The sequence below is a fragment of the Danio rerio genome, chromosome 9 (assembly GCF_052040795.2).
Source record: "Danio rerio strain M-AB ecotype USA chromosome 9, GRCz13ab, whole genome shotgun sequence".
Classification (NCBI taxonomy): Eukaryota; Metazoa; Chordata; class Actinopteri; order Cypriniformes; family Danionidae; genus Danio; species Danio rerio.
This window is the reverse complement of record NC_141029.1, coordinates 24,107,529-24,132,161: the sequence shown is the minus strand read 5'-3', so window position 1 is coordinate 24,132,161 and position 24,633 is coordinate 24,107,529. Positions and strand designations below refer to the sequence as shown.

The following is a 24,633-nucleotide window of genomic DNA, read 5'->3' as shown; positions in this document are numbered from 1 at the left end:
GCTCATATGCGTTTGTTTCCATGATCCACGGGGTTTGTTGCATGTTTTTCCCCGCGTTCTTGTCAGGGCCGATCATACAGCAAAGCTTTGTGTGTGCTGCTAGCATTTTTGTCAGGAGAGCAGCACGAGAATTAAAGAACGGCGGACACTGTCTTTTATCAGGAGTTCGTTCACATTCAGACACATCGCCGTGCTGCTGTGTTTGCCTAAATCCTCCAGATTACCAGCAGGGCAAACGGTTAAAATAGACAGGTCAGGAGACCTGCTGCACCGAGTCTCCTGGATACGGGGATTGAGGGAGAAGTCCTCATTTATATTTACATGAACACACTTATTTTTATAATGATATAAATTGTGGTTATGTGTATATGAAATTACGAATAACAAATGTAGCAGGGCATTAAATAACTGTTCATTTCTTTGCATTTTAACTTTGTAAACTATAAACTCATGCGTCTCCTCACGGTTTGTCTCATTTTGTGAGCTAGCTTAGTTCGCTCACGTTCTCCCCTGCTGGCCACGCCCATTCCTGCCCGATGCTCGCGGAGCTCCACGCCCATTAATCATGCATCTTTTGAAAAAATTCTGAAGTAGACTTTAACCAAAAGTGGGGGGTGTCATGGCCCTTTAATCTTATGCTTTCATGCTGGTACTTACTATCTATAGCGAAAACCTCAGATACTGTTGGTTGGTTCCTGTTGGATGTGCACCTTTTTTTACCAACAAAGTTTGTTGACGCTATTATAACGACATAGATCACTCTGCCTATTCATGCCAGAGTCCCGCGGAAAAAGTTATTGACAGGTGGTAATTTGTGTGTAACTCATCTTTATTTATTTATGATTTGGTTATGGAACGAAGACCATGCATGTCAGGTAGATGAAACTGTAGACTACTAATAACTAATTTATTATGAATTAAATAATTATTCATAAATAATTAATTCATCGCATCATACAATGACGATGCCATCGTCCATCGCGATGTTTCACAGTAGACATAAATATATTGTTAGATATTATAAATAGAGGATTGGATTGATGTTGTTAAAGCTAAATTTATTATGGAGAAAAATACATTCTGTGTAAATGACCAAAAATATATTATTTTGGTCCAAATGGATTGAGTATACAACTCCTATACAACTTAATAAAATTCTGTTATAAAATCTAAAAATAAGTAAATACTTTCTGTAAATAATTTTTGTATAAATGGAAGAAACCATAAAGGTATATATTACATTCCTTTGTCATGAAAATTGTGTATTTTTTATTTTTTCCCCTGATTAGGAATTTTATTTTATTTTTTTAACTGTTACATAAACATATATGTAACAGCTGTTGTAAAATGTATTTCTGTAAGAAATACTTAAAACACAAACACTATTTTTTGTTAAAAAATAAGTCCAAATATGTCTCTGTACTAAAAGCTACATACCAAGCTTCTGCTAGAAAAGTCCTGTGCCAACTTGCATAGTCAGGAGCTGAGTAACAATAGGGACTGTGTAGTTTTTAGTCTTGGTCTTGTATAAAAGCAGAGGTGACAGCAGTCAGTCAACAGGCAGTATCAGCTTCAGCTTCTCCCTTGTGGAACCACTGAGGATCAGACAACGCAAACATGAAGGTAAACCTCATTCTACCATCTATTCCATAACATGAAATTACAATCATTTGCCTATTTAAAATTTTCATTCCAAAAACATTATATTTGAACTTTTTAGGTCACCTTTTACGAGGACAGGAACTTCCAGGGTCGCTCTTATGAGTGTATGGGCGACTGTGGTGACATGCACTCCTACATGAGCCGTTGTCACTCTTGCAGAGTGGAGAGCGGCTGCTGGATGATGTATGATCAGCCCAACTACATGGGCAGTGGATATTTCTTCAGGAGGGGAGAGTATGCTGATTACATGTCTATGTTTGGAATGAGCAACTGCATCAGGTCCTGCCGTATGATCCCCATGGTAATTTCAATTTAGACCATTTATAATAATATTAGTATTTTATATATATATATATATATATATATATATATATATATATATATATATATATATATATATATATTGTATGTTACATTTTTCTGCCTGATAAACTTGAAAATAACAGACTCTTGTTGCACTTCAGTACAGGGGATCCTACAGAATGAGGATCTACGAGAGGGAGAACTTCGGAGGTCAGATGTACGAGATGATGGATGACTGTGACAACATCATGGACCGTTACCGCATGTCTCACTGCCAGTCTTGTCATGTGATGGACGGCCACTGGCTCTTTTATGACCAGCCCCACTACAGAGGCAGGATGTGGCACTTTGGTCCTGGACAGTACAGGAACTTCAGCAATTATGGTGGCATGAGATTCATGAGCATGAGGCGTATCATGGATTCTTGGTACTAGTGTTGCAATAAAAACTATTTCTATACAACTCTAAACATTGTGTTCTGAAGATATTTTCCACTATCTTATAAAAATACAAAAAATATAAAAATAAAAAGAGAAATGTGAACAATTAAAAAAATATAAATGTTTCCATAATATAACTTGTCTGTCCCAGCACATCACACATTAAAGACTTCTTGTCTTCTTGAAGATTTCTTTACATCAACAACAACATTGGTTACTTATAAAATTAGTTTTTGAATAAGCTGCTTTTGATTTCTATTTTACATTAGAACCTTTAACTATCACCTGGATGAAAACAAGTTTTCACTTTAATACAGATGATTTAAGCCAATACAAATCTAAATGCAGGATTACAGTGATCCCTCGCCATAATGCAGTTCACCTTTTGTGGTCTCGCAGATTTTTTGTGTGCGATTTGACATGCTTTTTTACAGCGCATTGTGTTCTGCGTCCTGATTAGTGCATTGTGTTATACGTCCAGATTGGATGTAGACCATTGTCAATTAATCTCCTTCATGCCGTGTCTTCTGTACAATACAGAATGTGCTCAACTTGCCAAATTGACATAAATCTTTGATCACTAGCAGTATGACTCTGAAGTGTTGTACTAGATGTTTGCAAGTTTTCTCCCCAATAAACCCTTTAATGTTGATGAAACATTCTGTGCTGTCGAAGGCACCCACAGTAGGACCCAATAACCAGAGGAAGATGCTAATCATCACACAAAAAGTTGGACTTCTGGACATGTTAAAGGAAGTTCCGCGAGTGTTTAAACAAGAGGAGAAAGTGTGAAAATGTTTATGCAAAGAAAATAGTGAAAGTAAGAAGTTTTACAGCCTTAAAACATCTATAACAATTGTAAAAAACAAAGTGGACTACTTTGCGGATTTCACCTATTGCAGGTTATCTTTGAACGTAACTCTTGCGATTAATTAAGGACCATTGTATATACTATCATTATTGTTTTCTTGTATGTTTATAAGAACATATTCACAAAGTCTCATAAAATCTTGAACAATCAAATGCTCTCTAGACTTTGACATGCCTCGTCCCATTGGTGATTGTCTCAGATGGCGTCTTTGATAGTTCATACTGTAAGATTGATACTCACATTTGTCTGCGATTTCAGGCATTTGTCGGGCGATTTCTCAAAACCTGTCGGCAAATCAAAATCAGGGCTAAAATCATGCAGTCTGAACTCAGCATAAGCTCAACCACTTTCACTGGCAGAGCTGTGAGAATACAGCTCTAATACTCTTTGTCCCATTCTCTTATAATATTACCAACCCAGGCTCATTCTGAAAACGCACCTCTATATACATTTCTGCAGAGTGCTAAATACATCCCAGCAGCTACATTTTTTGCTGTTTTTGTTTTCGCCAATCCACCATAAGCCGTTGTGTACGTTTTTTGAGATCTCAAATTTCTCTCACGAGTGCCATTTGCGCCTGCTGTTTACTCGTAAATACACCAGAGGCTGCGGTCGACTGACTGTTTCACTGAGTGACTTGACTGACTGACCTACTCTTTCCCTTCCCTAAACCCAACTAATAGTATTTTAAAAGGTATAGATTGACCCGACCACCCACTTCCCTAAACCCAACCGACAAATATAAAAAACAATTCTGAAAAAGAAAAGCCCTCGTCTGATTTTTACGACATTTTACCACATTCTCACCCTGTTATTTACTTGTTTATATATTTTTTTGGATTCTGTTTTTCTCTTATCTGCTTTCTGGAACCGGTCTTCACTAGACTTGAACCCCATGGCTGTAGTTATCTCTTTTCGGTGTCTCAAGTCCACCGACGTACATGATGAGCTACTGGACAACAGCTGGAAAGCAGTCCATAAGGATATAAGTGGTTGGCTGGTATGTGTGAAAAGGAATGCTGTCATACCGCCCCCTAGCTTTCATTTAAAAAAAAGAAATGCAGCTATACGCACTTCTGGCTACAAAAATAGCGTTCTCCAGAAATATTTGTCTACGTATATAGAGCTACATTTTCAGAATAAGCCTATGTTGCATGTTACAGTTGAGATTACGCCAAACGTATAATGGGTGGAGTGCCCTCTATAATGCACTGTATTAATAACCAGAGACACTTTTACTGTTTACTGTTACTGTTTGGCAATTTCATTCCGCTGTGGTGACCCCAGATTAATAAAGAGACTATGCCGAAAAGAAAATGAATGAATTTTACTTTTTGACTGTTTAAACACCACACTCAAACTCATTCTTTGACTTTTCTTAAGCTGTTGCTACATTACAAAGTGTTTTCTTGTTTGTGTCATTTTTGATTCCTTGTGAGCTCCTAGTATGACCGCTTCTGCCACAGCCATCTGACCCACCAGAACCATCTATCCTGCCAACACCTCCTGATATAGTTTTTCCAGACCTGCCAAGTAGGCCCTTTTCACATGACATCATGCAATGTCTGCTTGGATTCTACGCAGTTTATCTGTACACAGTACTACCAGATAATTCACCTGTATATTCACTGTGGCAAAGGGGGGCATTGCCCCCTCAGAAAGAATTTGTGCCCCCCCCAGTTTTCAAAAAGGATTGTTCACTCAAAACTGAAAATTCTTTCTGTAATTAATTACTAACACTCCTGTCGTTCCAACCTTTAGAACACACATTTAAATATTTTAAAATATATGACATAGCAATTAAATTATGAAAATTGTGGGATTAAAGCTAGTTCTATAGTCCAGAGATCGGTCCCCGGTCACCCGAAAAGTGGGTGACATGATACGAGCAGCTTAATTCATTACATGTTTCAGTTAACTAATTCTTTAAACACAACTCTCTTGAGCTCTAAAAGGAAGAAACGCAGAAGAAATTTACTGTTAAATTAATTTTAGCATAGATGCAACTGCCAGTCATTTTCACATTAGTTATTCGAGAAGATGTAGCCTAATAATATGTTTTAAAAACAGTAGGCAGTGTTTTCCCACAGTAGGTTACTCTATAAATTATATTTAAATTTATTAATTAATATTGTTATTAATATGATTACTATTAAGCTAATATTGACAAAACGCAGAACCCTTTGAATGTTTGCTTTCATTTTGACATTGCTAAAAAGCGCACTAGTTGTGTAGAGAAACATCCCATTATGCAGCAGCAGTCAAGGTATAACATTTAATAAATGCCTTTTGCGTTTAAAAATGATCGGCCTGCAAAGTCAAGTTTGTAGTGTTATAAATGGAATATAGTGCTTAGGTGGATTTACCGCGGATCAACCGAGAAACCTCTCACATGCTGCAGGTATAGGCTGAATGATAATCTTTTAAAAATATGTAATTTAGGCTATACTGCTATTTGCTTATGCAAAATTAAACAACATAAAATATATTGTAAACCTATTTTGAGAGCTGAAATACAGTCAGCATATCGAGTTTGTTTTGACTTGTAGCTCATGGCCCTAAACGAAAATAACCTGAAAACAAGTTATTAAAATAGGCTTAATAAATAAATAACATGACGGGTAGGCCTAGTAACCTAATGGTTTATGATAGTTTACAAATGACAACCAGACAATATCACGAAAAACAAACTTATGATAGCCTAAGATAAATCTTTAATTTTACATTTAAAATGATGAAAAAAGTTATACAGCCAGAGTTGCGTGTTATCTGTGCCAAACTAATTTTTACGATAATAACTGTGAATTTTGGTATCTTTTTTAGGTATTTTTCTGGCTACAATAATGCCTTAAATTGTAACTAAGTAATTGTTTTAAATGACATTAGATTGTAACATTTAGCTTTCCCTAACACTGATGTTGGTTGGGTAATGGGCTACGTGAAGCGTGATGACTCGGTTAAGCTGATTTCACTATATTTATTTACCGGTTAAACTGATTATACTGATTAAGTTTGCTGGTTCGAGCCCTGGCTGGGTCAGTTGGCATTTCTGTGTGGAGTTAGCATGTTTTCCCTGTTGGCGTGGGTTTCCTTTGGGTGCTACGGTTTCCCCACAGTCCAAAGCCATGATCTATTGGTGAATTGAATAAGCTAAATTAGCCATAGTGAATGTAAGTGTTTCCCAGTGATGGGTTGTGTCTGGAAGGGCATCCACTGCTTTAAACATATGTTGGATAAGTTGTCAGTTCATTCTTCTGTGGCAACCCCTTTTTAATAAAGCAACTAAGCCAAAAATTAAATAAATGAACGAATGATTAGTGAAACTGATTTCAGGTCAACATGGTGGCTCAGTGGTTAGCACTGTCACATCACAGCAAGAAGGTTCGCTGATTCATGGTGAGCCAGTTGCCATTAAATTAATGAGGAAATAATAAACTAAATTAATAAGCCAAAAAGTTGAAAATATATTATTTCCTTAAACAATAGCTTACTCCTATTCTTAATAACTTGAGGAAAGTAATCATTTTCAAACTCAGAAAGCAGTTCAGTATTAAAAGAGAAACATTTGGACACACGCCGAATAGTTCTATTATTGCAAGGTGTAATTTTCAGTTTGTTGTAAATTTTCCTGAGAAGAGTCCCATTCAAATGTAAAACGGGAAATACTAATACACTGGTCTGCGAAAAAAAGGAATTGATATCATTGTAAAAAAAAAAAAAGGTCTTTTAGTTTGACCCAAGCTCATCTCTCATTTAGGTCCAACTCTGTTTCATGCTCAAGCCCTGCTTCCCTGTGGGCTGGTTACAGCTTATTATAGGCACAGTAATTAGGGTTAAAAAAAAAAAAAAAAAAAAAAAATCTCTCTTTGCTCTCATACAGATTACATAATTAAAGAATATTTCTTTTCAGTTGAGTTTGTAACAGGGAAGTGACACTGACAACAGGGGTGCGGATTCAAATATAGGTTTATTAGAATGGTCAGGCAAGTAATGGTCAACACAGGGGCAAACAGGTGTACAAGAGCAATCCAGAATCACAGTCAATAGGCAGGCAGATGGTCAGAGGCAGGCAGCAGACAGGAATAAACAAATAAACAAGGCGATGATCAAAAACATGGCAAACCAAGACAAAGGAAAACGCATAGTAATTTCACTTAAACAGATAATAAGTCTGAGCAGCTTCAGCTGTGTGAGTGTTCAATCAATGGTTACTTGGAGCAGGTGAGTGTGTTTGTTGCATGACTGGGATCTGTAGTCCATAAACTGGCAGATTTGTAGTTCATGTGAATGTGAGTGTTTACCAGCGATCTCTGGTTGTTAGATCGCTGGTGATCCTGAAAAAGTTACAACATTTCAAAGCAGACATTTTCAGCTTTCACCAGACACAAGATTCAAGTTTGTGTTGGACTTTTTTGCTGAGTTAGTTCATTTTATAATGCATTTTAGAATGTACTTCGAGAAGAGAGTGTGATGGCAAAAGCACACATTTTTAAATTTATTATTTCATTTTAGGGGGCACACAAATAAAAAGTTTTTCAAGTAAAACTTTAAAGTGCTAATTATGTATACAACTTATCTGTATGATAAAAATAGACAGAGTAGTTTGAGTTTTTTTTGCACATACTTAAAAAAGGACTCACCCACGATGCAGCATACCTCAGAGAGGTTAAATGAGTACTAATTGCATGTGAAAGGTGCAGGCAATAAGTTTTCTCTGCTGTCATTTTTTTTCAAATCTCTGTCTACATGAAATTGCAGAAACACACAGGGATGCATGTTAAGGACACTCCAAATCAACAGGTGGCGATAAAAGTCTTTTATGCTGAGTTCACACCAAATGCTGAACTAAGTATTTTAGCAAGTACTCTGCATACAAGTCAATGCTAACATGAAAACAGAGGCAAATTACCATCCCAGGGTGTGAACAATGTGGAATATGAGACACTTTGCCATGATCGTGGAATTTTCCTCATCCGTGACTTAAACTCAGCCATGTTGGCCAATCAGAAAAGAGAAAATATTCTGATCTCATGAGAAAACTCCAAAAAAACTCCAGTTGTACTGACCACACAACCCCACTGTACTCAGAGTTTTGGAAATGTTTCACCCTGGCTGGAGTTTATAAAAAATGTTGGTATCAATCACCTGATACTGCGTTTTCTGTATAAATTTGGTGGTTTGAAAATACCCTTGCTTGTGTGGACAGGGCCTACAGGTCTGATCTGTTCATCATTACCTTGTAATTAATTATTGTTTTTATCTATTATTGGACATTTGTTACGCTTGTGATGTATAGTCATACATAAAAATGAAACTGTAAATGAAAACAACAGCTATAATATCTATTATTATCATTAAAAATAATAATAATGAATTAATATAAATATGAATTGTTTATATGCTTTTATTACGTCCATAAATTTGATAGATAGTGAAAAGTCTTATTATTATAACAGAATATTTGTGTAGTGCATAATAAATCTGTACATTTTAATATTTAACGATTTTTAAAGATAACATAATTTGTGGTTTAAAAATATTAAGTAAAAGCATATTTAATCCCCAAACCCAATCAAACACACCTTAAGCAGGTAATGCATGTTTTCAGGTTTTCTTGATAATTACAGGCAGGTTTGCTGGAACAAAGTTGAAACTGAAACATGCAGTATGTAGCCCTCCAGAACTAGTGTTGGTAATCTCTACTGTAAATTATCACTGACATTTCTCATTGTTTGTCAGATTCACAACATTCTTCTAAGCAATATAAATTTCAGAGAAAATAGTCTTTTGTACTAACAAATGTGAACACTAAGATCTACATAACAAGCTTTAGCCAGAAAGCACTTTGTGCCAATGTGCACAGTCAGGAACTTACCAACAATAGGGGCTGTGTAGTCATTAGTCTTGGTCTAGTATAAAGGTATGGATGACAGCAGTCAGTAAACAAGCAGAATTAGCTTCACCTTCTATCTTGTGGAAGCACAGGCAGAGCAAACATGAAGGTAAACCTCACATCAGAACCCATTTCCATGTTAATCAGATTTTCGATTTGGTATATTTCACTTTAAATCGCTAAAATATTTACTTTGCATTTTCAGGTCACATTTTACGAGGACAGGAACTTCCAGGGTCGCTCTTATGATTGTATGGGCGACTGTGGTGACTTCTCCTCCTACATGAGCCGCTGTCACTCTTGCAGAGTGGAGAGCGGCTGCTGGATGATGTACGATCAGCCCAACTACATGGGAAATCAGTATTTCTTCAGAAGGGGAGAGTATGCTGATTACATGTCTATGTTTGGAATGAACAACTGCATCAGGTCCTGCCGTATGATCCCTATGGTGAGCTCAATACAACTTACAAAACTAAAAATATATACTTTCTTTGAATCTGTAATGCTAAATCACAGTACTGGCTTTTCTTCCACTAAAGCACAGGGGATCCTACAGAATGAGGATCTACGAGAGGGAGAACTTCGGAGGTCAGATGTACGAGATGATGGATGACTGTGACAGCATCATGGACCGTTACCGCATGTCTCACTGTATGTCCTGCAATGTGATGGACGGCCACTGGCTCTTTTATGACCAGCCCCACTATAGAGGCAGAATGTGGTACTTCAGGCCTGGAGAGTACAGAAGCTTCAGCAATTTTGGTGGCATGAGGTTCATGAGCATGAGGCGTATCATGGACTCTTGGTACTAATGTTCTTCAATAAAACAATGTTCATACAACAACAAGTTCTGTTCTGTAATTAAATCCAAACATTTATTAAAATGTAAAAAGAAAAACATAATATGTTTAGGAGAAATTTCAACAATTACATTTTTCACACATACTGCAATGTATAAAAGAATGAGAAATGAGTGAATGGTTAAAATACTAGAAAAGATGTAATGGTCTGTAAAGATATTTTGTAAATGTCCTACTGTAAAAATATCTCATTCATTTTCTTGTCAGCTTAGTCCCATTATTAATCTGGGGTTGCCACAGCGGAATGAACCGCCAACTCATCCAGCACATTTTTACGCAGCAGAAACATGTACACACACTACAGACAATTTAGCCTACCGAATTCACTTGTACCGCATATCTTTGGACTGTGGGGGAAACCAGAGCACTCGGAAGAAACCTAAACAAACGCAGGGAGAACATGCAAACTCCACACAGAAACGCCAACTGACCCAGCCTAGGCTGGAACCTGCGATCCAACGACCTTCTTGCTGTGAGGCGACAGTACTACCTACTGCGCCACTACGTCACCTATATCAAAACTCAAATTTTGGTTATTATGTGATTGATAAGAAATAATTTAAACAAATTTAAACATGTTTCTCAGTAATTAGATCTTTTTGAAACCTTGGAATTTAGATTTGATCATAGGAATAAATAATATTTTACATATCAAACACTATTACTTTAAGTAATAGTTCATGACGTATTTATATTTTTTCAAATAATTACAAATGTTAATTAGCTTCGAAATATGGCACTGCACTGATTCCCTTCAGATTACTAAGGAACAGTGTTCACTCCTGAGTTTTCATGTCTGTGAGAAAAATATTCACGAATATTCAGCTCTTTTTTCCTGACAGGTTTGTTGACAGGAAAACAAAAAAGACAAAGTGTGTCCTGTCTGTTTAATTTTGCAAAAACATTATTTATTAGTGATTATACGTATGTACAAATAAAACAAAGACATTTTACAGTTTTTATATCCATGCTTGTCTTATCAATTCAATCAAAAAATGTGTTTAATTAGTCAATCAGTCTTTTAAGCTCGGTTTAGCATCTGCACATCATGAAGTTTATGGAGCATGAGATTAACTACGCATCCAGTTTCTGCACTGTTAAGCCAGGGAGAGTGTACTTATTCAGTCTGTTTAAGTTTTATTGTATCTATGCCAAATCTACTCTAAATGAAAGTCCCAACAGAATATGCTGCATTAATGCACTTAAGAAACACTTTATATAACAACGGTATTGCAAAACATGATATACCCAGTATTTAAAATAATGTATATTTTTATCCCTGAAAAAAGAAACAAACATTAAATTGATGTTTATTTAATACGATAATAATCTGAATAATGGCAATATATTATTTATTTTTTGTTAACCAAAGTAAGTCTTTTATTCATACCTTCATCATTTAAAGCAGGGGTCACAAATCCTGGCACAGAAGGGCCAGTGTCCCTGCAGGGTTTAGCTCCATCTCGCTTCAACACACCTGTCTGGATGTTTCAAGTATACCCAGTAAGACCTTGATTAGCTTGTTCAGGTGTGTTTGATTAGGGTTGGAGCTAAAATCAAGCAGCGTAATGAGCAGTTTTTTATGGCAGCAAATCAATGCCAATATTAATCGAATGTGATGTTTGCGCGCGAGAAGTGAACCGTGAGCAGATTACAGGTCTACACGCGAGAAAACTACAGCTCGCGAGCGCACAGGGGATCTTCTAGCGCGCGCTCAACTGATCCAGCGCAAGAAAACAAGTCCCGCGCAAGTACATCATCATCTGTGCGCACGATGTACGCTCTCGCGTCATGCCTACAGCGCGCGCGCGATCAGTTCTCTCCGCTCGCTCGCTGGTTCTTCTCTCTGCTCGCGTGAAACATTTTGGATTTTTGTCAGTCCTGGGGCGTCAGTCCTTTTGTCAGTCCTTGGTGTACTTGTTATCTCTAACGCTATTGGCTACTCTGCCTTTCCAGAAGTTAGCCGGGATTGGACGCAGGTTAAAAGATCACACCATTAAATATAAATACAATTTGCAAGTCATAATCATAAGAAACTTTCTGAGAACTTTATGAACTTTATGAGGATTCAATCTCGAGAAACAGTCAAATAATGATAATTAATCTTCTAAAATAATGACTTGGATTCTTGTAACATGACTTTCTGAACCCATTTGATTTGTACCGTGCAGCACTTGTCTGTATTGTTGTATTTTACTTCATTATTAACCACAACAGCAGAGCTCATTATGACACTTCGGGATGATCTTTCTATGAAATATTGTCTTCAGAAGAGTTTATTTGGTTTTTAGATCTTTTCATACAATGCATACTATATGTGCAGTGCAGCTTTGTATAGTATTATAATTATTAAAATTTTTTGTAATATAGATCAGTGAAAAATTTTTTTTATATATATATATATATATATATATATATATATATATATATATTTTTTTTTTTTTTTTTCAATCTCATTTTTAGTTAATGATTGAATAACCTGCATATAAAGACTTCAATCAAAAATGATTAGCCCAATCAAACAAAGAATACAGTGACAGACATTCAGATGGGTGTTTATCGCCACCTATTGAGCAACAATTTAATTTCTACAATCTTCGTTTGGCTTTACTCACTATCCATTACATTATTCCAATTCAGAGGCATACAAATACCCCTTTTTTATACAACATGCCAACATCTTAAAGGTCACATATGCAGTTGAAGTCAGAATTATTATCCCACTTATTTCTTGTTTTATTTCGGCTAGAATAAAAGCAGTTTTTAATTTTTTAAAACCTATGTTAAGGTCCATATTATTAGCCTCTTTAACCTATTTATTTTTTTAGATAGTCTACAGAACAAATCATCGTTATACAATAACTTGCCTAATTACCCTAACCTGCCTAATTAACCTAGTTAAGCCTTTAAATGTCACTGTAAGCTGTATAGAAGTATCTTGAAGAATATCTAGACAAATATTATTTACTGTCATCATGGCAAAGATAAAATAAATCAGTTATTAGAAATGAGTTATTAAAACTATTATGTTTAGAAATGTGTTGAAAAATCTTCTCTCCATTTAATGAAAATTAGGATAAAAATAAACGGGGCTATTAATTCAGGCGGGCTAATAATTCTGACTTCAACTGTAAAGTGGAATAACAGACTAATGGCAATTTAATTAATTTACTATAAACCTTTGTACTTTATGCCCTTCATGCATGTATAGCCTATGTTGTATACTATTGTCCATCCAATTTATTCTGACTTGTTCTTCATGGAAAATGAGTCAAGGACAATGAGTCTAAGAGAAAAAAAAAACATTTTTATAAATTTGAACACGTGAGTTCATGTTCATAAATTTGGCTTGATGTTAGCGTTACTATTGGATGTGCCCTCAGACTGTCATGTCATGTGTTACCTGCTTCCCATATTTGGACATATGCAAATAAATGTATTCCGGTTCAGCAGAAAACCGAGGAGAGACGTGAGTTATTTTACCTCCGTGTAATTAAGATTATATACCGGTTACCATACACGAAAATGGCTGCGCCAACAGGTTATGGGCCCAGGAGAGATGTGAGTAACCGATGGAATAGATTGTGTTTCGACGGAGATGAGAAAAACTATGAACTTTGGGAAACAAAGTTTTTAGGACACATGCGGTTGCTAGGATTGAAAGAGACGGTGCTATCATAGGCCTCCGCACGTGCTGATGATGATGAAGGACCTGATAAAAATGAAGAAGCCTATGCAGAATTAATCCAGTACCTGGATGACAAAAATTTGTCACTTGTCATGAGAGATGCCGCGGATGACGGTAGGAAAGCTCTGCGGATTTTACGGGCCTACTATGCTGGCAAAGGAAAGCCGCGAATCATTTCTCTGTATACCGAGTTAACTTCTCTTTAAAAGAAACCAAGTGAGAGTGTCACAGACTATATTATAAGAGCTGAAACCGCAATCACAGCACTAAGAAATGCAGAAGAAACCCTTAGTGATGGACTTCTAATTGTGATGATTTTGAAAGGTTTGCCGGACTCGTTTAAACCGTTTGCAATACATATCACACAGAGTGATACAGAAATAACGTTTGCTGAGTTTAAAACGAAGCTGAGAAATTTTGAGAGTACTGAAAACTTCCGCAATGTCGCCAGTGAAGATAACGTGATGAAAGCAAATGCCTCCCCCTCGCATACTCGGACATTACGTGTCACAACTGCCAACAGAAGAGGCACAAAATGCGTACATGCCCAGCCTTAAACTGCAAACGACAGTGGTGTAATTACTGCAAAAGCTCAACACACAAAGACGAGAACTGTAGACGAAAAAAGAGAGATGATATTAAACTGGCTAGTGACAAGAACGATGATGAGGAACACACATTTATCTTCAAAGCCAGTGACTACAGATCATACAAAATACAGCGGAAAGGGCTGATGGTCGACACTGGCGCGACCTCGCATATCATTACTGATCTTAAGAAATTCAAACAGTTTGATGACAAATTCCAACCGGAGAAACACTACATTGAGTTGGCGGATGGAACAAAGGCGAGTGGAGTTGCGCAGAGAACAGGTGACGCAGAGGTGCACTTGATTGACAGCGCGGGACATAAAGTGAAAACGATACTAAAGAACGCCTTGTATATACCATCGTATCCACAAAACATTTTTTCTGTTAAAGCAGCAACAACAAACGGAGCTTCGATCAGCTTTCAACAAGGACAAGACAAACTGACTCATAAGGACGGTACAAAATTTAGCATACATGAGTACAATAGACTGTATTATCTGAACACTGTTAATGGAGATGGTGATACTGATAGTTGTAACTCATGTTATGATATCCAAACCTGGCACGAAATTCTTGGGCACTGCAATTATGAAGACATTTCCAAATTGCAAAATGTAGTGAAGGGGATGAAAATAACAGGGAAGATTGATAAATCTAATTTAAATTGTGAGATTTGTACACAGGGTAAATTTGTACAGAGCCGAAACAGGGAGCCTGATACAAGAGCTAAAGCTGCACTCGAACTAGTGCACACAGATCTAGCTGGTCCAATTGACCCAGAAGCTAAAGACGGCTTCAAGTATGCTTTAGCATTCACTGATGATTACTCGGGTGCAGTATTTGTTTACTTTTTAAAAGCTAAAAGTGACACTTCAAGAGCAACTGAAAAGTTCATTGCTGACACAGCACCTTATGGGCGCATAAAGTGTGTTAGGTCAGATAATGGCACAGAGGTCATAGCAAAAGAGTTTCAGTCTCTTTTAAGTAAGAATGGTATACGCCATGAGACTTCAGCGCCATATTCGCCCCATCAAAATGGGACTGCCGAGAGAAATTGGCGAACACTTTTTGAGATGGCAAGATGCATGATCTTAGAGAGCGGCCTGCCCAAGATGTTGTGGACCTACGCGGTAATGACTGCTGCAGTAATTCGCAACAGGTGCTACAATAGCCGTATACACCAAACCCCATACTATGCATTGACTGGGAAGGGGCCTGATCTCTCTAAAATGAGAATATTTGGTTCAGTATGTTACGCATACAAACACGACAAAAAGAAGCTGGATGCTAGATGTGAAAAAGGGATTTTTGTAGGATATGATAAAAACAGCCCTGCATATTTGATTTATTATCCAGACACAGGAAAAGTTCTGAAGCACAGACTTGTGAAATTCATAACAAGATGTGTGGCTAATCATCAGACACAGACAGAAATCACAATGTCAGATGATGATTCTCATAGAGAGAGATATGTATCTCCCCAGTCAACACATAACATTACTACTGAGACGCCAGAAAAGACAACTGAGACAGAGAGTCAGAGTAGTGCTCAAACTGAGAGTGGTGAACAATGCGCACGTTATCCTAAGAGAAATAGGAGAGCCCCACAGTATTTGACAGATTATGTATCTGATGTGGAGAGTGATGATCAGATTCTTACTAATGTTGATTACTGTTACAGAATGTGCGATTTACCACAGACTTTTGAGGAAGCTATGAATTCCAATGAGTCTAAGATGAGGGTTAAGGTCATGGAAGATGAAATTAGCTCACTACAAGAAAACAATACATTTACCCTAACTACACTACCAGAAGGTAAACATGCAGTGGGGGGTAGATGGGTCTACTCTATTAAGAGTAATATAGATGAGACAGAGACATACAAGGCCAGATATGTTGCTAAGGGCTATAGTCAAGTGATGGGTGTAGATTACATAGAGACTTTCTAACCAACAGCAAATATCACATCAATTCGAGCCTTAATGCAAATGGCAGCACAATATGATCTTGAACTTCACCAAATGGATGTGAAAACAGCTTACTTACACGCTCCAATAGATTGTGAGATTTACATGGAGCAGCCGAAAGGATTTGAAGTCAAATCAAACAGAGGTGATAAACTAGTCTGTAAATTGAACAAATCACTGTATGGTTTAAAACAATCAGGAAGAAATTGGAACAAAATGTTACATGTATATCTCACTGAAAATGATTTCATACAGAATCTGGCTGATTACTGTGTGTACAGTAAGCGAAGTGGTAAAGACAGGGTGATCATAATAATCTGGGTAGATGATCTCATCATAGCTGCTAGTGACAACAGTTTACTGAAGGATGTGAAAGAAATGCTGACATCAAAATTCAAAATGAAAGATCTGGGAAAGCTCAAACATTTTCTGGGAATTGATTTCGATCAAAGTAAGGGAACTGTAAGGGTAAACCAGAAAAGATACATATTGCGAATACTGGAGAGATTCAATATGTTAGACTGTAAACCCAGATCAACACCATGTGAGCTGAAATTGGATTACGACAGTGATAGTGATCCTATTGATCCTAGAAGGTATCGTGAGGCAGTAGGTAGTTTGATCTACCTAATGACATGTACTAGACCTGATCTAAGTTGGGTTCTTAGTAAACTATCACAGTATTTGTCCAAACCAAACGAACAGCTCTGGTCTACGGTTAAACATGTTATGAGGTACTTGAGGGGTACAATTGATCAGGAGCTATGTTACAAGAAAAGTGATGAAAAACTTAAACTTGTGGCATATTGTGATGCTGATTTTGCCTCAGATCTAAATGACAGAAGAAGCACAACAGGGTACTGTTTCAGCCTTTCTGCAAATGGTCCTTTGATCTCATGGAAGTCAAAGAAACAGTCCACAGTAGCTCTATCGACATGCGAGGCAGAGTATATGGCACTGACTGTAACCACACAAGAAAGCATGTACCTTGTACAGTTATTGGACAGTATGGAAAATGACTGCATGTATATGCCTGTACAGATTTTTGAGGACAATCAAGGTGCCATTGCACTATCAAAGAATCCAGTGTGCCGTCAAAGATGCAAACATGTGGATGTACGGTATCATTTCATTCGATCGGCACTGAGCGATGGAAAAGTGACTGTTGAGTACTGTCCCACAGAAGACATGGTAGCCGATGTCATGACTAAACCAGTGACAAAGTTTAAGCTGGAAAAATTCAAAGGTTTTTTGTTTGGTATGTAAATCGAACATTTGTGTTACCATATACAGTTTGTATACTGTACAGTATGAGTGCAAGTGGGGGTGTTAGCGTTACTATTGGATGTGCCCTCAGACTGTCATGTCATGTGTTACCTGCTTCCCATATTTGGACATATGCAAATAAATGTATTCCGGTGCAGCAGAAAACCGAGGAGAGACGTGAGTTATTTTACCTCCGTGTAATTAAGATTATATACCGGTTACCTTACACGAAAATGGCTGCGCCAACACTTGAGTTCAGTTTAAATGTAGGCGCTAAACTTCATCAAATGGTTCAAAAACATACATTTAAAGTCTGAATTATTCGTCCTGAATTATTAGCCCATGTATATTTTTCCCCAATTTCTGTTTAATGGAGAGATCTTTTGCCACATGGTATAACTCTCTCTTTCTCTCCCAAGCAATAAAGTTTGTTACAGAAATATATCTCATTATTTTGATATGTCATTATATGACTTGGTCATGACGGTAAGAAAAGGCATTATTATGAGATTAATTATTACAAGAAATATCTTATTATTGAAAGTAAATCGTCACCTATTATTACTGAGAAAGTAAGTCTATTAGTTTCACCTTGTGACATTATGATAAGATATCCTATATATTTTTATTTAACGGGGAAACTAGCTTACCTGCGTCCAATCCCGGCTAACTTCCGGAAAGGTAGAGTAGCCAATAGCGTTAGAGATAACAAGTAAACCAAGTCCCACCCCAGGACTGACAAAAATCCAAAATGTTTCGCGCGAGCAGAGAGAAGAACCAGCGAGCGAGCGGAGAGAACTGATCGCGCGCGCGCTGTAGGCATGACCTTGCTCGCGAGAGCGTACATCGTGAACAGATGATGATGTGCACGCGCGGGACTTGTTTTCTCACGCTGGATCAGTTGAGCGCGTGAAGATCCCCTGTGCGCTCGCGAGCTGTAGTTTTCTCGCGTGTAGACCTGTAATCTGCTCACGGTTCACTTCTCCTCGCGCGCAAACATCACCGCTGCGCTCGATTAATATTGGCATTGATTTGCCGCCATAGTTTTTAACGTCAAAAATTAATTGAAGTGAATGAGATCGGAAGTCTTAAAGAGCCCATATTATGGGTTTTTGAAAATTCCCCTCCATGTAGTGTGTAACACAGCTCTAAGTGAAGTGAAGTATCCAGCTAAGGCTTAAATCTGTAAGAATACAGTGTTTAAAACTGTTGATTCATCTATAAAAGAGTCGATTCATAGTGCTTCAAACGAGTCGCCTTGATACCGACTCATTAGGTGTTTCGCCATGACGTACGAACGAAACAAAGTTTTTCACGTGCACGCGCAAACCCGGGAGATTTCAAACCTGAGGCCCCGCCCTCTGACGCAGTAACCCAGACACACACACACCCACAAACACACGCACACAAACATGCCGGTCGATTGAAGTCACATTGCAGATGGATATATTGAGTCTCTACCCAAAGATGAAACCTCAGCATTATAGCCAAGCAGTTGGAAACTACTGGAAACTTCTGGAAGCTACATGCTACAAAGAATACTTCATCTGCGTTTGTTAAAGGAAGGATCAGTAACTTACTGATAGACGTCAGGATGGGTTTCTTCCATTTCTCAAGTGTAAGTACGTGCGGTTAAAGTTGTTGCCTCGTTGACTCTAGCTTGCAAATGTATTTAGTTGTGATTTGTTACTTGTAACCGAGTGTACTGTATCAGGTTAACTGGCTATATTCTCTTATCGCGTGCAAAGTCACGTTAAAAACGCGACGCGTGCTGCTTTGTTTATGGAGCTCCGTGGTAACGTTAGAGGTGTGCATACCCGCGGCTGTCCCCGCGCCAGATTTCTGCGGCGCGGGAATAAATTTCCGAATAAATCGCCGGAGCGGTCGGTAACGGGTTTGATTTGGGACGGGAGCGGGCTGCCTGAGAAAGAGAAAGATGTGTCTGCTTGGTGCTTGTGTGTTAGTGCGCACGCGCGCGTATGAGAGAGAGAGAGAGAGAGCGAGCGAGAGCTTTATGCTTGGTGCTGTGTGTGTGTGTTTATACAGATTTTCGGTTTTGTTCTCCCCCGCTCTTTAGCGGGATCGGGCGCGGCGGGCAGAATACGGGGCGGGTTCTAAGGCTAAAACCTGGCGGGTGCGGGCGGAAGCGGGAGCGTTCTCGTCCGGAGGTGTGTGTGTGTGTTTGTGTGTGTGTGGCAGCTAAAATCCACGCCTACACTATCTAGCGTGTATGAACTGTGATTACTTTTTAAATTGCTGATTAGCTATTGGCCATTTCACTCTCTGACTGAAGGCAGTCGACCAATCGCGACAGACTGCCATCGGTCCAATCAGCGCAGATTAGCTTCGCGCTAAGGAGGGGTTTGGGAACAAATGAATCACTGAACGATTCATACAGGAGTCGCTGGGATAATTAGGTAAAAATAAATGCAGATTATAAGACCATGAAAGTGTTTTTTGACCTTGCATGCATATTAGACTGTTGTTGGAGACCCTTACAACCAAGATATGACCCTATTTCATGTATAATATGGGCTCTTTAAGCCAAAAAGATTCAAATGAAAGCGCCCGCTCATCGGGGGAGAATAAGGTGAATAGCCTAGGCAAAGACAATAAAGCTCTCTTTCATATTTTTCTCCTGCAGTTTACTTTCAACATTCTTTCTGAAAGATTCTTTTGTTTCCGTCAAACAGCCCTTTAGTGCTGTCAGGTCACCATTCCTAAATCCCCCTTTTTCTTATTAGGGAGGTTTTTAACATTCCCCAAGACTTATTGTAAGGGTAACAGAGCACAATCTTTGTAGTGACAGCAGTGTCAATGCAGAAGTTCAAACAATCAGTTGTGCAATGAGTGACTGCCTCTAATTCCACCCCAAGTGTGTCCTGCACCACACCCCAATCAGTAGTCTCAAAACAGTTTCTCAAAGCAGGAAAGGTGCACATAATAATTGGTTGGCTTTTTTACTAATGGCTTGTATTTTAGTTGAAGATGGATAATATTGTGATCTGGTTTTCCCAGTGGAGGCAGGGGGTGGCACTAAGCATCCTTCACATAACCATACATGATATTAGCATACATAATATACATGATGACAATAGTCTAAATTTTCTCATTGTGCAGTCAATACATTAAAAAAAAAAAGTCTGACACAGTGAACTCCATTTGGTGGCTCCAAGTCATCTGACATGGCAAAAAACTATAAGTGTGTTGAGCTTGAAGCCTGGCAACTGAAAGTGAATCATGTCACATGCAGTGTCAAATAGAGCACTCGATGAGACATATACACATAGATAACAATTATATGTGAGAACTCTCTTGGCATCTAATACAGCGAGAGACTAACCAGGTTTAACACCACATCTTTAAAGCATATGGTCTCCTAACTGTAACAGTCTGGGTTTGCAACCCTATTGTCATTCATTCATTTATTCATTTTCTTTTCGGCTAAGTCTCTTTATTAATCCGGGGTCACCACAGAGGAATAAACCGCCAACTTATCCAGCACGTTTTTATGCAGCAGACGTTTTTTCCAGCTACAACCCATCTTTGGGAAACATCCACACACACTCATTCACATTCATACACTATGGACAATTTAGTCTCCCCAATTCACCTGTCCTGCATGTCTTTGGACTGTGGGGGAAACCGGAGCACCGAGGAAACCCAAGCGAATGCAGGGAGAACATGCAAACTCCACACAGAAACGCCAACAGACCCATCTGAGGCTTGAACCAGTGACCTTCTTGCTGTGAGGCGACAGAACTACCTACTGCGCCACTGCGTTTCCCACCTCTGTTGTTCATATACAAAATGAATTCACCACCTTAAATTTTTACACCACAATTTACCATCTCTGTCTGAACAACTAAACCCTGGTGACTCCAAGTTAGCATGAAGGATGTTGTAAGTTAGCCACCTCTTTTGCACAATAAACCCACTACTTTCTGTGTATAACTTTTAGTACAGTGGTTCCCAACCTGGGGTCCGCGCCCCCCTAAGGGGGGCGCCAGAGTTCACAGGGGGGGGGCGGGGGAGATTATAAGTATTGAGGTAGAAAAAGGCATAAAAATGCTCCACTATTATAAAGGGCTTTGCAATTAATCGAAAATCCGATTTAGATTTCGGTTTCAAACGATTATAAAAAAGCATTAATCGAGATAAATGATTATTGCATCATATTTTGCCACGTTCCAGTTGTACACGTGTTGCTCTTAAAAGCGCGAAAGAGCTTATGTGTGTGTGCAGCACGATCACGCAGTCAGAAGCATGCGGCCGGTCAGCATTCACTCTCATTTACACACTGAGACGAGCAGAGGAGCGCAGACATCTAAAGTCATCTTAACGTGAGCGCTTTAATGGTCAAATAGGTGTCAAAACGCGGTGTTTAGTGATTATTTACATTAACCCTCATTTGTGTAATAAACAAACGAGTTGAGGATCAAAAGACGTGAAAGAGAAACCATTAAAGAGACAGCGCGCGGTAATCCTTCTGCCACCTGTTTTTATCTTTATTAAACAAACATAACGAGAAAACCCTCGCTGCTCTTGACTGAAGGACTGCTGTAGCTAAAGTGTTTTTCTTACAGTGAAGATGCTTAAAACACAGTTTGTTTCATATTTTTATTCTATTGTATTTATTTATTTTTCCTTTGCAGGGTGGAAAATAACTATGTATACAGTTGAAGTCAAAATTATTAGCCCTCTTGAATATTAGCAAACCTTTTCCTGCCCAATTTCTGTTTCATGGAAAGAATATTTTATTAACTTATTTCTGAACATATTAGTTTTGATATCTCATTTCTAATTACTGATTTCTTTTATCTTTGCTATAATGACAGTACATAATATTTTACTAGATATTTTTCAAAATACAAGCATTCATTAATTAGAGTAATAAGGCAAGTCATTATAACGGTAGTTTATTCTGCAGACAATCAAAAATATATATTGCTTAAGGGGGCTAATAATATTGACCTTAAATTGGTTTCAAAATATTTAAACCTTTCTTTATTCTAGCTAAAATTAAACAAATAGAAGAAAAAATATTATAGGAAATACTGTTAAAAATCCTTGCTCTGTTAAACATAATTTGGGAAATATTTATATAAAAAAAAAAAAATCTCAGGAGCGCTAATAATTTTGACTTTAACTGACAATGGTTTTGAATAATCGTGATTACAATTATGACCAAAATAATCGTGATTATGATTTTTCCCAAAATCGAGCAGCCCTACCTTTTATATATGTATTTTTAAGTACCAAAAAAAAAAAAAAAAAATCTAAACACATACTTAAAATTCCAACATAATAGTGAAAATAATTAAAATAAATAACTTTAAATAATTATTTCAATTTTGCTCACTCACGCAATCTGCTTGTCAACGTGTCGTAAAGGCAAAATCAAAACAAAAATGGCAGAGAAACGTAAATGCAGTGATTCTTCAGAGGCGAAGAAAAAGATTAGACAGTATGACAAAGCCTACCTAGATTTTGGATTTATTGAAGGCCAAGACAAGTTAAAACTGATTAATTAATATTTTCTATACATATTACTATATATTAATATTACACAAACACACAATACACACATATATATATATATATATATATATATATATATATATATATATATATATATATATATATATACAGTTGAAGTCAGAATTATTAGCCCCCTTTTCATTTTTATTTTCTTTTTTAAATATTTCCCAAATTATGTTTAACAGAGCATTGACATTTTCACAGTATGTCTGATAATATTTTTTCTTCTGGAGAAAGTCTTATTTGTTTTATTTCAGCAAGAATAAAAGTAGTTATTAATTTTTTTAAAAACATTTTTGGGACATAATTATTAGCCCCTTTAAGCTAATTTTTTTTTCGATAGTCTACAGAACAAACCATCATCATACAATAACTTGCCTAATTACCCTAACCTGCCTAGTTCACCTTATTAACCTAGTTAAGCCTTTTAATGTCACTTTAAGCTGCATAGAAGTGTCTTGAAAAATATCAAGCAAAATATTATTTACTGTCATCATGACAAAGATAAAATAAATCAGTTATTAGAAATAAGTTTTTAAAACTATTATGTTTAGAAATGTGCTGAAACAATCTTCCCTCTATTAAACAGAAATTGGGGAAAAAAATAAACAAGGGCGCTAATAATACAGGGGGGCTAATAATTCTGACTTCAACTGTATATACACAGTACATATGTGTGTGCGTGCGTGTGTATTTATATGGTGGGGGGGCTCCAATGTTTGTATATGTTCATGGGGGGGCCCCAAAGAAAAAGGTTGGGAACCACTGTTTTAGTACATTACCAGAGCAATTGGTTCCTCAAATTGTTTTGCCAGAGTGTTCACATTACCCATCATTACTGAATAAAATGAGGGTTTGTATCTCCATCTCTTCTCTTGACGCATGGCTTTCACTTGCCTGCTCTGTGCCCATGATAGCACGACTGCTCCTCTGAGTAATATCCATGGGTAATTCGCTTAAACATTCCCCTGCAGAGCGAGCAGCAGATATCTGGTGTGAAAAGTTTGCTCCTGCCACACAATAGCATTAAAAGTTCCGTATCCATATGATAACTGCTGTCAAACTACTGTGCTAAAAGTTCCATATTTATTACATAGAATAAAATACACAGGCACAAAAACAAACATTAAAGACTACAAGACATTGCGCTGGGGGAACTGCTGCCACACACGCCGGTGCATCTGTATCAGCCTACTCCAGAGGCTCTGGAGGCTTCTACTCATGTCCTTGTATTCAATAACTGCTCCGTTGGTTTGACTGATGTTGAACTGGGGTTGTGACATTTTCTGAATCTGCAAGGGAGCAATCTTCCAGGAGGATGAGGGTGAAGACAGACTTCATAAACATTCATGAAAAAAAAAAAAATGTAACCAAACCTATAACCACTTTTAAAGGTCCGGTCTTCTGTTAAAGGTAGATAGAGAAACACTGACGGAGAATAAGAGATCCAACTTTGTTTTAAACAAGTCTGGATAATGAAATAAAGAATCTAGCATGTTTGTTACATGTTTATGACTTGAGAAGGATGGTAACATTTTAAAAGGAATTTTAA

General features: G+C 37.6%; 2 protein-coding genes and 1 long non-coding RNA gene across 3 annotated transcripts in view; all 3 read left to right on the top strand.

Moving 5' to 3' along the window:
• The window catches only part of LOC147842349 (uncharacterized), a 736,864-nt gene that overhangs the window by 270,603 nt on the left and 441,628 nt on the right, over positions 1-24,633 (top strand). The gene's annotated exons all lie outside the window — the stretch shown is intronic.
• Positions 1,559-2,433, top strand: crygm2d20 (crystallin, gamma M2d20). The gene is given in 3 exon segments (NM_001082939.2): positions 1,559-1,623; positions 1,721-1,963; positions 2,127-2,433. Coding segments are annotated over 3 exon segments (522 nt in total). The 5' UTR covers positions 1,559-1,617; the 3' UTR covers positions 2,400-2,433.
• On the top strand, positions 9,222-10,010 carry crygm2d12 (crystallin, gamma M2d12). The gene is given in 3 exon segments (NM_001100442.1): positions 9,222-9,278; positions 9,375-9,617; positions 9,709-10,010. Coding segments are annotated over 3 exon segments (522 nt in total). The 5' UTR covers positions 9,222-9,272; the 3' UTR covers positions 9,982-10,010.